At 43.6% G+C, this 15,267-nt stretch overlaps 2 protein-coding genes across 2 annotated transcripts in view; one reads left to right on the plus strand and one right to left on the minus strand.

The window, feature by feature from the left end:
- Commd1 (copper metabolism domain containing 1) overlaps positions 1–15,267 on the minus strand; it is a 108,579-nt gene that overhangs the window by 45,489 nt on the left and 47,823 nt on the right. The window lies entirely within an intron of this gene.
- Selenow (selenoprotein W) lies at positions 12,509–13,863 on the plus strand. The gene is given in 4 exon segments (XM_050141063.1): positions 12,509–12,545; positions 12,665–12,793; positions 12,796–12,882; positions 12,885–13,863. Coding segments are annotated over 4 exon segments (312 nt in total). The 3' UTR covers positions 12,944–13,863.

A 15,267-nucleotide genomic window follows, 5' to 3' on the forward strand; every position in this document is an offset into this window, starting at 1 on the left:
GATATTTACATTATGATTCATAATAGTAGCAAAAGTACAGTTATGAAGTAGCAGTGAAATAAGTTCATGGTTGAGGTCACCGCAGCATGAGGATCTGTATTAAAGGGTCACAGCTTTAGGAGGCTGAGAACCACGGTGCTGGAGTTTGCTTGTGTTTTGGTGTTCCTTGGTTGGTGCTACTGGGCTGTGGAATCTCTAGTATATAACCAGAAATCTTTGGGTCACTGGTATTTGTCCTTGAAAGATAGAGAGACCTCAGTCTCTTCCTCTCTCCCTCCCCCTCTCGTACACCCCCACAATGATGTGCTGTGCTGGCTGATTATAGGCCCAAGCCTCTACAACTGGAAGCCACAAATAAACTTTCTCTGTAAGTTTATTATCTCATTATTTCCACATTAAGTAAAGAGAAAATTAGGTTTCTGAAAGTATTTAACTCCCAGATTTTTGAGTAAGCTATACAACAAGTAATACCTGTACTTTATGTTTGCCGTGCATAGTATAAGGGGACTAACAAAGAGACTAATCAAGAAAAGGTCTCCATAGCTGAGAGGTGTTTGGCACAGGAAGGATGGAAGGAACTGGTTACATTTCTCAAGCCATTCACAGGAAGAATATTAGCACTCCCTCATTCTCTTATACCTGTTTCCGCCTTTATTTCAAGTTTGCTGTACTTCAAACCTTACCTTATTCTGAATTTGAACAGTTTGCATCTGGGCAAGAAAGAGAAAACTACAGTCGAGTCTGTCTTCTGCCACAGTGGCCAAACCTCTGGCTGGTAAATTTAGTTATTCTTACCTTCCAAAAGTAAAAATCAAGTTAATTCAAATTTGACATGAAGACAGAGCAAACATATGGGGTATTACTAATTATGAACACAAAACATTTAAAAATTCTTCCTAATGACATTAAAAATTATTCCAAACATATTCAGTTATAAAAGTTAAAATATAAAGAAATAAAGGGAAATCCTGGTAGGTGGCACGTGCCTTTAATCCCAACACTCAGCAAGCACAGGCAGGCAGATTTCTGTGGGTCTGAGGCCAGCCTGGTCTATATGGAGAGAGGACACCTGGGCTCCACAGAGAAACCCTGTCTCAAGGTGAGAGGGTGGCAGGGAGAGGACAGCGAACAAACAGAATGAGATGCAGAGCCAATCTGCAAACCATTTAAAAGAGGCCCCCCTAGATCTTGGCATAAGAAAGTAGAGCGCTTTCTTCAGTGAATAGTAACTGCAGTTCTTAATCTCTATCTGGCCAAAATATAAACGATTCTCTTCGTCCAAAGCCACCTCCACTGTCACCAGCTTGGTGGCCATTTCCAAAGGCTCTGACTCACAGGCCAAGTGCAGCATGGTGACGAAGCTTGGCACCTTTGAGAGGAGCAATGAACACTAAGTAGATGGAAGGCTGCACATTCGTGTCTTACTCCAAAACCAGAGGATCCTTGACGCTCTTTTCAGAAAAATAGGTTTGGAGAAATGCTTGGCCTTAGAAATGAGTGTTTCCACTTCCTATGAATACCTCTGGAGGGAGGGCTTCTGATAGCCTATCAGTTAACCTAGGTCAATGGTCTGTTTTCAGCCAGGGTCACTATCATCCCAGTACTAGCATACAACATGCATTTAAAAACTCAGTAAGGGGGCTGGAGGGGTAGCTCAGAGGTTAAGAGCATTAACTGTTCTTCCGGAGGTCCTGAGATCAATTCCAAGGAACCACATGGTGGCTCACAACCATCTGTAATGAGATCTGGTGCCCTCTTATGGCACGCAGGCATACATGCAGGCAGAACACAACATGTACACTAAATAAATAAATCTTTTAAAAAGAAAACTCAGTGTGGTGATGAACACCTTTAATCCCAGCACTCAGGAGGCAGAGGCAGAAGAATCTCTGAGTTTGAGGCCAGCCTGGTCTATAGAGTGAGTTTTAGGACAACTAGTGTTACAAAGAGAAACCTTGACTTGAAAACACAAGCAAAAAAATTCAGTAGCTCTCCTATACACAAATTACAAACACACTGAGAAAGAAATCGGGGAAACAGCACTCTTCACAATAGCCATAAACAATATAAAATATGTTGGGGTAACTGTAATGGTCTGTCCTGTCCCTTTAAGAGACAAGCCTGCCCAGTCCCCTCTTTCCTCCCAGGCAAGGTGATCTTCCTTCTGCTTCTTCCTTCTCCAAAGAGATAGCTTCTCTCTACTCCACCCCTGTTTCTCTTTCTTTCTCTTCTCCTCTCCCCGCTCCTCCCTCTCCCTCTCTCCCCTTCTCCCCCCCCACTTCCCTTTTACTGAATAAACTATATCCAAACTCACTCTGCATGGCGTGCCTATCTGTCTCTGTCTCTCACCCGCCACCACTTCTTGTGGGAGCCGGCTGCCCCTCGTGGCCCACTGCCACCACTGCAGGGAACTGTGCAGCGCTTTATCTAAACTATTACAGTAACCCTAACCAAGCAAGTGAAAGACTTGTACAACAAAAGCTTCAAATCTTTGAAGAAAGAAGTTAAGAAGATATCAGAAGATAGAAAGATCTCCCATGTTCATGGATTTGTAGAATTAATATAGTAAAAATGACTGTCCAACCAAAAGCAAACTACAGATTCATTATAATGAATATTGCAAACCCCATCCAAATTCCAACACAATTCTTTACAGACCTTGAATGGAGGCCATTCATATTCAGACCACCATAAGAGGCTTGGCTGATCTCCCTTGCCCTCCCGTTCCCCATTTAATTAGAACAGCTCATAAGCTGCCTTCCAATAGAAGATTTATTTGAAGACAGGCGTCTGTATTTAACTTTGGAAACAAATGGGTTAGACAGAAATTTAAGGTAAGAATTGTAAATTGCCACCCTACTGTGCAGTGCCTAGGAGTGCTTTAGTGACTGCCGCCAAGTGCAGTAATACATGCGGGCTACAGCTTGTATTCCATCATTAACTACGAAAGCCTTAGCTATGGAAGCCGTGGAAGCGGCCATTTTATCATGTTTTTGTCACAATGTTTAGATTGGGATTTCATGGATGTCCTTTGGGACATGAGCCAGGAAGATAACCTTCGATGATATTTTTACAGCATGAAGCAATGAGTTTCTTTAAGGCACCCATCCCTATCTTGTATTTGTTTAAACTGCATAGCTCGTGACTGAACAAAGGTAATATTCAGAGAAGTCTAAGCAACTCCTGCAGCTTTAAAGAGGCCTGTAGGCCCGTGCTACTCCTTTCTACCCGAGGAAGTATCCAAGTGGCCCTCCTTAGAGAAGGGGACTCCCTCAGGAGCTGTGGGGTCATCGAAACTTTGCTCTTGCTCCAGATGACACGGTAATTCACTTAGCCGCCAATCCCTAACATATGATAGGGTTCACCTTGGAACCTCTTTTATTCATAGTTGCAGTTTATTTTAAATGAAGCTGTTTATACTCTGTGGATAAAATTCCAGGTCTCTTTTTTTAAACTTTAATTATATGTCCGCGTGTGTTTATGTGTTTGATGCGTGTGTGTGACTGTAATGTCCATGGAGTCCAGGAGAGGGTCTGGAGTCCCCGAAGCTGAGTTAACAGGCAGCTGTGGTTGACTGCCATGGGGCGGGAACCGAATCTGAGTCCTCTGTAAGAGCAGTAACCACTCCTGATCATGGAACTGTCTCTATGGCCTCTTATTTCTGTATAATAAAAAATAGTTTTCTTTGCATTCTTTACATTTGTAGAGTTGACAGGTTCTATTTTGTCAGATTACATACTTACTGAGGATTTTTGTTTTGTTTTGTTTTGGTTTAGTTTTTTGTTTACTTATTTCAAGACAGGGTTTCTCTGTAACAGCTCTGGCTGTCCTAGAACTCACTCAGGCCCAGGGCTTCTCTCTTCTGCTGCCTGTGGTTCTGGATGTAAAGCTCTCAGCTACCTCTCCAGCACTATGTCTACCTGTGTCACCGTCCTCCAGGCCATGATGACAATGGACTAAACCTTTGAAACTGTAAACCAGTCCCAAGTAAATGCTTTCTTTATAAGAGTTGCTATGGTCATGGTGCCTCTTCACAGCGACAGAACAGCGAGGAGACGCCCCACCAAAGCCCAGCACTCTGGAACACAGCTGACAAAAGTAAGTTTATTCTTGAAATGCAAATGGTGAAGAGCGTACGATGCTGATGGGCATCTGAGGCAGACAAACAGGCAAATTCCAATTTATATGCAGAAGCAAATGGACTCAAATGCAAAGCACAGCATAAATTTCCTGTCCACACCACAAGAGCAAAACATTATACATCACCATTTCACACATAGCTCATAAAAATAAAATATTATTCTAAAAACTCTTAGCACAGACTTTCCAGGATTTAAACATCAACATCCAGAAAACTGAGTTTATTAATCCCATGTGACAAATAGAATAAATCTCAAACTTAGAAGTACTTTACAAATAAACTTTAAATTCAAAAGATAAGTGGAGATTATTGACAGTCTGCACATAAAACCATATACAATGAGCGATAATACACCATATCTTCAAAGAGCATCAGGAAAAATTAGAATCAATGTCAAGTTTAACTCATATAAGACAAGGAGGCATCTGCCACTTACATCCACTCCGCTTTAAAAAAAAAAAAAAAGATTACTTTTGATTTTTATTTACATGTCTGCGTTCACGCTTGAGTATGCACAGGTGTGTACAGGTACACACGAGAGCCCCTGGAGCTGGCCAGAGTTACAGGTGGTTGTGAGCACCTGCTAGCCTGGGTGCTGGAGCTGAATGGGGGTCTGTGCAAGGATGGCAAGTGTTCTCAATGCTGAACCGTCTCTCCCATCTCCCTCCACTTCCTTCTCACTACCAAACACAATTCACCTACTAAATTAGCTTTTGTACCCCAAAGTTTACCTTGAAGTTGTAACACAAAAATTTATGATAAATTGACCTTCACAAAAAGACAGTGCGCTGAATCATGTTTCCCTCTAGCGTAAGCAAAAAATTACTCATTGCTCAAGTAATATCTTAATCCTCATTTATTAAAAAATTCTAGTGCCTACCTTTCCCACAATACTGCTGTAGTGACAATAAAATAACGTATACAAGGCAGAATTTAAGTATGGTACTAAATATCATACAACTTATGATGCAACACTATCAAAGTTCCACTCCACTACCCAATCACAGCAATTAAGTTTAATTTGTACAGCTAACAGAACTTGAAAAGATTCCCTATTTACCAGTGCTGATGCAGAGAGAAGTCCCTGGCCCTCATGCTAACTAAGAAAGCATCCTATCTGGAGAGTTACATGGTGTACATGGCAGGTAGAGAACTGAGACTCCTCATCCTCCACAGGTCACTGTTGCTAACACGTACTGAGGTAAGTGGGGGTACACTGCAAACAAGGCAGAGTTTTAGATGACAGGGCCACCTTTTTTAATGTATCAACATACAAAATGACACAATTAGTGTAAATCTGAATTGCCTATTCCACTCTGTCCAGGTACAGAGATTTGTGCTGGACTGGTTTGGGCCTACACGCAATTGAACACAAGTGTTTGCCGTAAGGCACATACTCCCCACATGATGGAGAAAGGTCATTGAGCAATAAAGAAACTGCTTGGCTGGCCCTGATAGGTTAAAGCATAGGTGGGAGGAGTAAAAAGAATGGAATTCTGGGAGGAAGAGGAAGTGAGGTCAGACTCTGCTCTGCTTCCGTAGAGACTAGACAGCTCTGCTCTCTGGAGCAGAGACGCCATGCTCCGCTCTCCCGATAGCTCTGCTCTCTGAGGCACACGCGATGAAGCTCCAACCCAACATGGACATAGGTTAGAATCTTCCCGGTAAGCGCACCTTGGGGTGCTTACACAGATTATTAGAAATGGGCTAGTCCAGGTGCGAGAATTAGCCTAGAAAAGGCTAAATAGAAATGGGCCAAGCAGTTCTTAAATGAATACAGTTTGTGTGTTGTTATTTCGGGCATAAGCTAGCAGGTGGCTGGGGTGCTGGGGACGCAGCCCCACCGCTCTTATTTCAACACCCGCATGCTTGACTGGGGGAACCAAAGAACCGAAAGGTGAGATGCCCTCAGTAACAGGCTTGGGTTATTTACAGAAGAGCCATGACAGAGCCTGTGCTGGGTCCCCTGGAACCTGAGTTAGAGATATCTGGGAGCTGCCATGTGGGTTCAGGGAATTAACCCAGTCCTCTAGAAGAGCAGGGCTGGAGAGATGGCTCAGCAGTTAACAGCACTGGCTGCTATTCCAGAGGTCCTGAGTTCAATTCCCAGCAACCACATGGTGACTCACAACCACCTGTAATGATATCTGGTGCTCTCTTGAGGAAGAGACCTGGTCAGTTGTCCTCATCAACTTAGACCAGGGAACCCAATAAGGACAAGTTCAACAAAACCTCCATATACGGGCTGCCCGTGCATGCTTCAGCATTGCCAAGGCATAATTTTCAAAAAGTTTTCATTTCCTCTGGAAGAGTGGCCAGTGCTCTTAACTGTTGTTGCACCATCTCTTCAGACTCTTGGATACATTTCCTAACTTTAGTTTACATCACAAACACAGTACAAAGCGGGCAATTGCATTCTTCTCGGGTTCTGTGCTCTACAATGTGCTAACATAAGATATCCACTAACTGAAGAGCTAGCATGTGAACAATGCACAGCAATCCAAATAAATGCTTCAGCTCCTACACTATGTCAGACAGTTCAAAATAAGTTTAAGGGAGCTTTTTTCTGGTTTTCCTTCTCAAAGCTTGCTTATTAATCCAACGGTTTCCCAAAAGCATGTGGCCCAGTCCATTAACTGAGGAGAGCAGGAGGAAGCACGGCTACAGCGTTACCTCTCAGCGGAGTCACTCGGAACCTTAGTTCCTCGTTCGTCTGCACATAGTATCCTTTATACCAGCTATTCTTGTTTTCAAAGGGAAGGGAGGTGTATCTGATCCTGTAAAACTCCTATCTTATGACTGAAGGCATGGACCATATGCAAAAGTACTTGCTGTGCAAGTTCAGAATCTGAGTTCAAACCCAAGAAACCACATAAAAATGACCGACACAGGGGAACACCCTTGCGATTTCCGCACTAGAGAGCACAGAGCAGAGCAGGGGACCCTGGTCTTTATGGACAGCCTATCTTACTTGGTGAGATGCAGACCAATGAGAGGACACTAGAAAAAACAAGATGTACAGAACCCAGGGAACAACACCGAGGTTAGCCTTTGGCTTACTTACGTGTGCGTGCATACACACACACACACACACACACACACACACACACACTTTAAGTTAATAAAATATAGTGGCCAAATACAGGAGTCATAAATGGCCCGGAATCTAAACATAAGACTTAAGGTAACATGTTTACCTACATCCTGTTTCAAAGAAGCTAAGTCAATACAAAAAACTGCCAAGATGGCGGCAAGATGACTCAGTCAGAAAAGGCAAGTGCCAACAAGACTGGTGACCTGAATTCCATCCCGGAAGCCCACAAGGAGGAAACAGAAAACTGACTCTAGCAAGCTGCCCTCTGACCTTCATATGCAAGTCATGTCACACCTTACCTCCAATGAATAAATAAACCTAATTTTAAAGTTTAGGAAAAGTTTCAAAGAGCAGTTTGGGAAGTAGAGAGGAGGACATTGGGTTTCACTGAAGTAAAGAATTCTCTATTTCAACACAGACACACTAGAGGCTTTGAAGAGCAGATATATGCCCTTACTCTGAACAAATTAATAAGATTCATACACACTGTCAACCCTTAATTACACAGCAATCTAGCACAGGCATATTCTGAGTCTTCTCTGTACACTCAATGTAAAATACACTCAAAAGAGATGGCTAGGGAAATAAACTAGATGGAGAAGGGCGTGTCAGCCACAATGGGCTAGGAAGGTTAAGTCAGGCACACTCAGGGCTAGGAGACATGAGCACAGTAGGAAGTTCACAGAAGCAATACATGTTGGTGTGGTGGCCTTAGGTAATTTGGGGGTAACACACAGTCTGTTTGCACTGATCATGTAAAGTAACATGAACACAGGAGCTTATAAACAAAGAGCTCTCTTAAGCAGCCCACACAGGAAGGGGAACGTCACACAGGCTCCCGGGAAGCAAAATCTTCAGAAGATTTCATAAAATGCCCAGACGTTCTTCCTGGCTGAACCAACACAAGAAGTCTGTTTAGTTTCCGTGGGGTAGGACTGTGTGAATGGCAGGGGCTGGGACTATCAATCATTGGTCGAGAACTAACCTAGTATTGGGGAGGTGTGGGGTTAATTAATCTCCAGTACTGTCATGAATCATAACAAATACAGCAAAGTGCATGTGCATAGTATATTTATCCCCAGATTATAATCATGTTATAAAAAAATTCCTTAGGGTTATAATTAACACTCTGCCAATCTTGTAGGCATTTTATTTAGTTGAGAAAGATCTTAGGTCTAGCTTCACTTCTAGCTGAACACAAGGAAATTAAAATAGTGCCACCAACAGATGTAAGCTCAAATGCAGTAGTACAAAGTTCATCACAGACCAGAAAGATGGCTCAGCAGACAAAGGGACGTGCTGCCAAGTCTGGTGACCTGAGATGGATCCCAGGACCCACATGGTGGAAAAAGAGGACTGACCCCTGAATTTGTGCTCTGACCTTGCCATGAGCGCACACTGTGACACACGCGTACCACTGTCACCCACCATTATACATACACAATAAACAAACATTGTAGGGAAGGAACAAAGGGTTCGGTGGTGCATGTTCTGAGTTCAACCCCAGCACCCACGACAGGCAGCTCACGATTGCCCATAGCTGCAGCTCCAGAGACCTGACACCTGTCCTGCGGCACCTGTGCTCAGCTGCACTGCTGTTTTTAAGGTTTTAGTTACGTTTTTAGTAAGGAAAACGGACAAGAAATTTTTACTGCGGAAATTGCTTTGAAAGGTGCAGAGAATAAGAACTAGATCTCTATCACAGACATAACCACTATGAATATCTTTCATGCTGCCCCTCCTCCTTTCCCCGCCCCCACCCCCTCCCAGCCTGACCTACACTCATCATGCCGTCAAGGGTGAGCTTCTGACTCTCCTGTCTCCATCTCTCAAGTACAGGCCTGTGTACCCATGGCCAGTTTATATGGTGCTAAGGACCAAACCCAGGGCTTCACGCATGCTAGGCAAGCATTCAACCCGCTAAGCCACAAATTCTAAAGTGCCTCTTTCATGTATTTTCTTTGCTGGTGATGCTGTCTTCCTACTTAAGCACACATCCATTTGTAAAATCTGAATTATGATGCTTGAACATGATTTTGAATGTGGTAACATAGCATTGGTGGTTTTAGGTTATGGGTCTTCTTATTAGATCTTATTATTTATTTTTATTTTACATGTATGGATATTTGCCTAAATGTATGTCTATGCACCATGTGCATGCATACCTGAAGAGGCCAGAATAGGGTGTTAGCTCCCCTGGAACTGGAGTTACAGAGTACAGACGGTTGCAAGTGGCCATGTGGGTCCTAGAAGTCAAACCCAGGTCCTCTGGAAGAAAGTCACTGCTCTTAACGACTGAGCCATCTCTCCAGGCCCATGTTGTGTGCCTTTTGTTAACATAGAAATTTAAACTTGGATTATATCACATGCATACAATTCTACATCTTTGTTTTCCCCACACTGAACATTCTCCTACGGACATTTCCCATTAAGCAGTCTGTGAAAACAAAGGTTTGTTTTTACTCTTCTGCCACACAAGCACACATGCTCCCGTCTGCCCTCCCATCTTCCACTGTGCAACAACACAACAGCCTCTCTAGATAACATTCAAAACACAGAAAGAACTCATACAACTCAACAACAACCAGATTTCTTTAAATAAAGTCACAGACTTGAACAGACTCTCCATTAATCTTTAAGTAAAACTCCAGAGAGGTACCACTACAAACATCAGGATGGCAAATATTAAAAACAAAAACAAACAAAACAAAAAGGGGCTGGCAGGATTGCTCAGTGGTAAGGGCACATGCCACCAAACCTGACAACCTGAGCTCATCACCCAGGACCCACATGGTGGAAGTAGAGAACTGACTCCCAAAGGTTGTCCTCCGACCTCCATAATGGTGCTGGCAAACACGCACACACATACAAACATACCCAAAATTTTTAAAAAATAAAAATAAAGAAGCCCAGAAAACAGATTTTTCAAATGATTTATCCTGAGAGACAAAGAGAAAGCAAGTGTATGTGTGTCTCCATAGGCCAGCAGAGGACACAGACTCCTTAGAAATGGAGTAACAGACACTTATGAACCGCACTCTGCTCTCATGAGCACCAAGCGATCTTAACCGCTGAATCCCTGCAGACCAAGTGTGTAAATTTTGTGGGGCCTGTTTTTGTTGAGACATGGTCTCATTTTCAGCCCAAACTGCTGGAATTCACTATAGCCTAGGCTGCCATCACACTCCTGGGTGATTCTCTTGCCTCCGCCTTCTGAATACTGACTAGGTGTTAGCCACCAAGACTAGATACAAAATGAGTGTTTGCGAGGAAACACAGGAATTGGAACGCTCCTGCACTGTGAGAGAAAACGTAACATTGTACAGTCAGCTGTGGAAAACAGTTTGGCAGTTCCTCAAAGTTAAAATAAAACTGTTACATGATCCAAAGTCTATTCCTAAGTATATACCAAGCAAATTAAAGGTGCATACTCAGATATGATTTTTTCTTTTTTGGTTCTGGGTTTTTTGTTTGTTTGTTTGTTTTTCTAAGACAGGGTTTGTCTATGAGGTCCTGGTTGTCCTGGAACTCTAGACTGAGTTCAAACTCACATTAATGTGCCTGCCTCTGCCTCCTGAGCACTGGGATTAAACACATATTCTACCACCGCCTGGCTAAATTTGTTATTTAATGGGTGCTGAATTACTATGTTCATTATTCACAGTTGCCAAAAAGTGGAAATAACCCATATCCCTCAATAGACAGATAAACAAGCAATGTAACACCAATCTGAAAAAGGAATTAAATTCTGTGCATGCTAAAACAGAGCTAAACCCAGAAAAATACTATCCCCAGTAATAAGACAGTGTGGTGGCTATTCTTGGTTCTCAGTTTGACTGTATCTGGAATGGAATACAATCCAGAAATGGAAGGTACACCTGAGATCAGGATCTTGAGACAGGAAGACAACTCGCCTTTAGTCCAGATCTTAAGACAGGAAGGCACACCTTTAATCTGGGCCACACCTGCTGCTGGAAGCCCATGTAAGGACAATGGACAAAGGAAGGTCCATCCTTTATCCACCAGCTTGCCCTCGCTTTGTCTGCACATCCTTTCCCTCACTGGAGCCTACTTCTTCGGGACTCCAGCATATACAGAAGACCAGCTGAGACACCAGCCTTGCGGACAGAACATTCTGGGACTTTCCATTCACAGGTAGCCACTGTTGGATTAGTCAGACTGCAGCCTGTAAGTCATCCCAAGAAATTCCATATATATGTATGTGTATAGAGCCCAAGGAATAACAACAATGTTAGCCCCTTCGGCTTACACACACACACACACACACACACACACACACACACACACTTTAAGTTAATAAAATATAGTGGCCAAATACAGGAGTCATAAATGGCCCGGAATCTAAACATAAGACTTAAGGTAACATGTTTACCTACATCCTGTTTTAAAGAAGCTAAGTCAATACAATGCTACACATACATACATACATACATATACATACATACATACATACATACATGAGAGAGAGATTCATTCCATAATTTCTGTGACTCTAGAGAAATCACACACAGATGATAAATCTTGCATGATTCTATTTATCTGAGGCAGCTAGAATAGACAAATACATACAGACTGAAATTGTAATAGAAGTCAGCAGGGCTAGCAAGAATCCAGCATTACTGTCTAATAGATTCTGAATTGGTGTTTGGGTTCATGAAATTTTTGTAGCTATAGATACTGTTGATGATCAGTGACATTATGAATTATCTGCTATCACTAGACTGTAATCTTAAAATATGCTAATTATATGCTAGATAAACTTTATCACAGGTTTTAAAAAGCAAAGTTTAAAAATGAGCACAGATGGGGGGGGGGGGCACGCCTTTAATCCCAGCACTCGGGAGGCAGAAGCAGCGGATCTCTGTGAGTTCGAGGCCAGCCTGATCTACAAGAGCTAGTTTCAGGACAGGCTCCAAAAGCTACAGAGAAACCTGTCTCGGAAAAAAAAAAAAAAAGTGTGAGCACAGACCTGAGGACTATGTTTACTTGGCAGCATTCCAGTGGTGCACATGGAATGATACCCACAGCAACCAGCCAGTGCAAAAAAACCAGATGAATACAAGCAGTTTCCACATGACTGGGTATGATACAATGATACCCCACGCTTAGCAAGAGACTTAAATCCAAAAGTTGTGTCCAAGAACCCTCCGGGCTTGGCTTCCGGCTTTCTCTCATGTACCCCATCAGCCTGGCAAACAGCCATCTGAAAGAGCCCAACACCAGGGCTACTGACATGCTGCAGACCAGAGGCCATGGACTTCAGCAGTGCCAAAATCCTGCTCTCACAGGGTCAATAAGTTCCAGACATCCATCTATCTTCATTTCCCCTTCTAAATCTTTCTGCTTAAGTGTAACAATAGGTTGCTCGTGGGTGGGGTCCTCGGGCTGTGCGGGGATGTGATCTGGAGCAACGGTGCTGGCCATTCAAGTTGTGTATTGTGGACCTTGAGGCTACAAGCCCGAGTATCTCCAGCTCAAGGAGAAGCTAGACCATGAGTCCCCCGGATGCCTGGACATTTGTGACAAGGGGACTCCCAGGTCTCCGGGGTCTTTGAAGTAACAGTAGCAGGGAAGCTGGTTCACTCCCAGAAGAGAGGTGATGGCTACGTGGACACAGAAGCAAGGTTCAGAGACTGTTAGCCGCCAGCAAAGCTGCCCTGACTCGGCAGGATCCTGAGACCTCCTAGCAGCCGCCTTATAACAGGAAGGACCGAAATGTCTCAAAGACCTGTAGTCCTTCCTCGATGCTCCTGCAGCCACCACGTCAGGCCAGAGATCACCTCCCCAGAATCCACCTGTGCACACACCCTGCCCTGCCCTTCTGCCCCCTTCCTCACCTCTCCCTGAATTCCTCTGTGTCTCCCACCTACCCTTTTGCCTTGGTATCCCTTCTGCAGGTCAGACTGCCAAATGTTCCCAGTTGAATAAAAGTTGGATGAGGCAACTCAAAAAAAAAATGTGTAATAATATATGTGAAAAGGGGGGAGGGGGCATGAGACCTTGTGAGATGGTTCAGTGGGTGAAGGTGCCTGCCTCCAAGCCTAACAACCCGAGTTCAATCCCAGAAGAAAGCAACCAGTCAACATCTAAGACAACTCATCAACATTGCAGGCACAGCCCCAACTCTTGCTTTCTCAATGCTTCATTAAAATAGCCTCTACCTTCTGTGACATATGCCCAACATGATACGTGGTAAAAGCTTTTTAAAAAGAAAAGTCTTACGTTATGTGTAAAGGTGTTTTGCCTGCATGTGCACCTGTGTACCACATGCATGCCTGGTGTCTGTAGAGAGAGAGGAGATTGTCGGATTGCTTGGAACCAGAGCTACCGACAGTTATGAGCCACTGAGAACCTGAAACTGGGTCTTCTGAGAGAGCAGCAAGTTCTCCTGACCTCTGAGCCATCTCTCCAGCCCTGTAGAAGCCTCTGTAATGGCCTCTCAGCTTTATTCCCCACTCCTGCCCCAGTATCAATTAATTTTAATTGGTTATTCTTGGGCCTATCAACAAATTTTAGAAGGTACTACAATAAAATTTTAAAAGGGAATTATCCTAAGCAAAGATGGAAATTTCAGAAATCCATGCAATTCATTTTCTTTCTTTTTTTTTTTTTTATTTTTCGACACAGGATTTCTCCATAGTTTTTTTTTTTTGTTGTTGTTGTTTTGTTTTGTTTTTTTTTTTTCCTGTCCTGGAACTAGCTCTTGTAGACCAGGCTGGCCTCGAACTCACAGAGATCCGCCTGCCTTTGCCTCCCGAATGCTGGGATTAAAGGGGTGCACCACCACCGCCTGGCTTCTTTTTTTAAAGTAGAATATTGGATGCATCTTTTATGAACATCTACATCTTGTTAGCAAGAAGGATAAAGTTCTTTAGTATTTTATTTTTGACCTTGAGGTCCTCTGGTGGTTTGAATGGAAATGACTCCCACAACCTTATATATTTGAATTTTGTTTGTTTCGGGTTTTTTTTTTTTTTTTTTCTGTCCTGGACCAGGCTGGCTTAGAATGCACAGAGACCCGTTTGCCTCTGCCTCCCCAGAGCTGGGATTAAAGGTGTGCACTGCCACCACCTGGGCTATATTTGAATGCTTAGTTCCCTAGTTGGTGGAACTGTCAGGAAGGATTAGGTGTGGCCTTGTTGCAGGAGGTGTGTCACAGGGCTGGGCTCTGAGAATTCCAAAGCCCTGCCATTCCTAGTCAGATCTCTCTGCTTCCTACTTTGTTATAGGATGTGAGCTTTCCGCTACTGCCCTGGAGCCATGCCTGCTGGCCTGCGGCCATGCTCCACAGCCATGATGGTCAGGGACTCTAACCCTCCAAAGCTGGGAGCTCCAGTAAACTCTGTTTAAGATGCCCTGGTTGTGGCGTGTTGTCACAGCAACAGGAAAGCAACTAAAACATCCTATCAAATGACAGCCTAGAGGAAAAGGAGATGAGAATGTGTTTAATATGCAAAGAAACAATTGAAAGTAGTGGACCACTTGCCCTCCCTCCCCTCTGAATCTCAGCACCCTAACTTCTGTCTTGACTCAATCCATTCTCTACAATGAAATTAAATGATCCTATTACAGCATTCCCTGTGTGAAGCTTTCTGATGGTTTCCAATTAGACTCTGAATAAAATTCAGATTCCTTACCAAGGCTAACTTCTCAGCTTGGCTGTACCTGTATCTATGAGTTTTGCCCCCCAAATCTTCCTGAGATTGGCTCCTTCCTGCTAGTCAACACTTGCTACCTCATCAGATCAGCCCTTCCTACTCTACTGAAGCAGCAGCCCTCGCGTGGGATGGAGTCCGGCCGCTGTAAGCTTCAGAGCCCCTCGGCGAGCCTGACACAGTGGCCATGAGAGTCACAGCAGCTTGCTTTTGCTTGTGTTGGCTCTTCGGCCAACTTAACTACTTCTCACTGCTGAGGGTTGAAAATGGAAGAATAATGTATATGTGAAAAAGAAGTGGTGATCCCCAGAAACCTTTGCTAAGTCACTGCCAAAAGTGACAGCCACGTTAAACAC

This window comes from Alexandromys fortis, unplaced genomic scaffold (assembly GCF_014885135.2).
Source record: "Alexandromys fortis isolate MF-2015 unplaced genomic scaffold, M_Fortis_MF-2015_v1.1 scaffold_7, whole genome shotgun sequence".
NCBI lineage: Eukaryota > Metazoa > Chordata > Mammalia > Rodentia > Cricetidae > Alexandromys > Alexandromys fortis.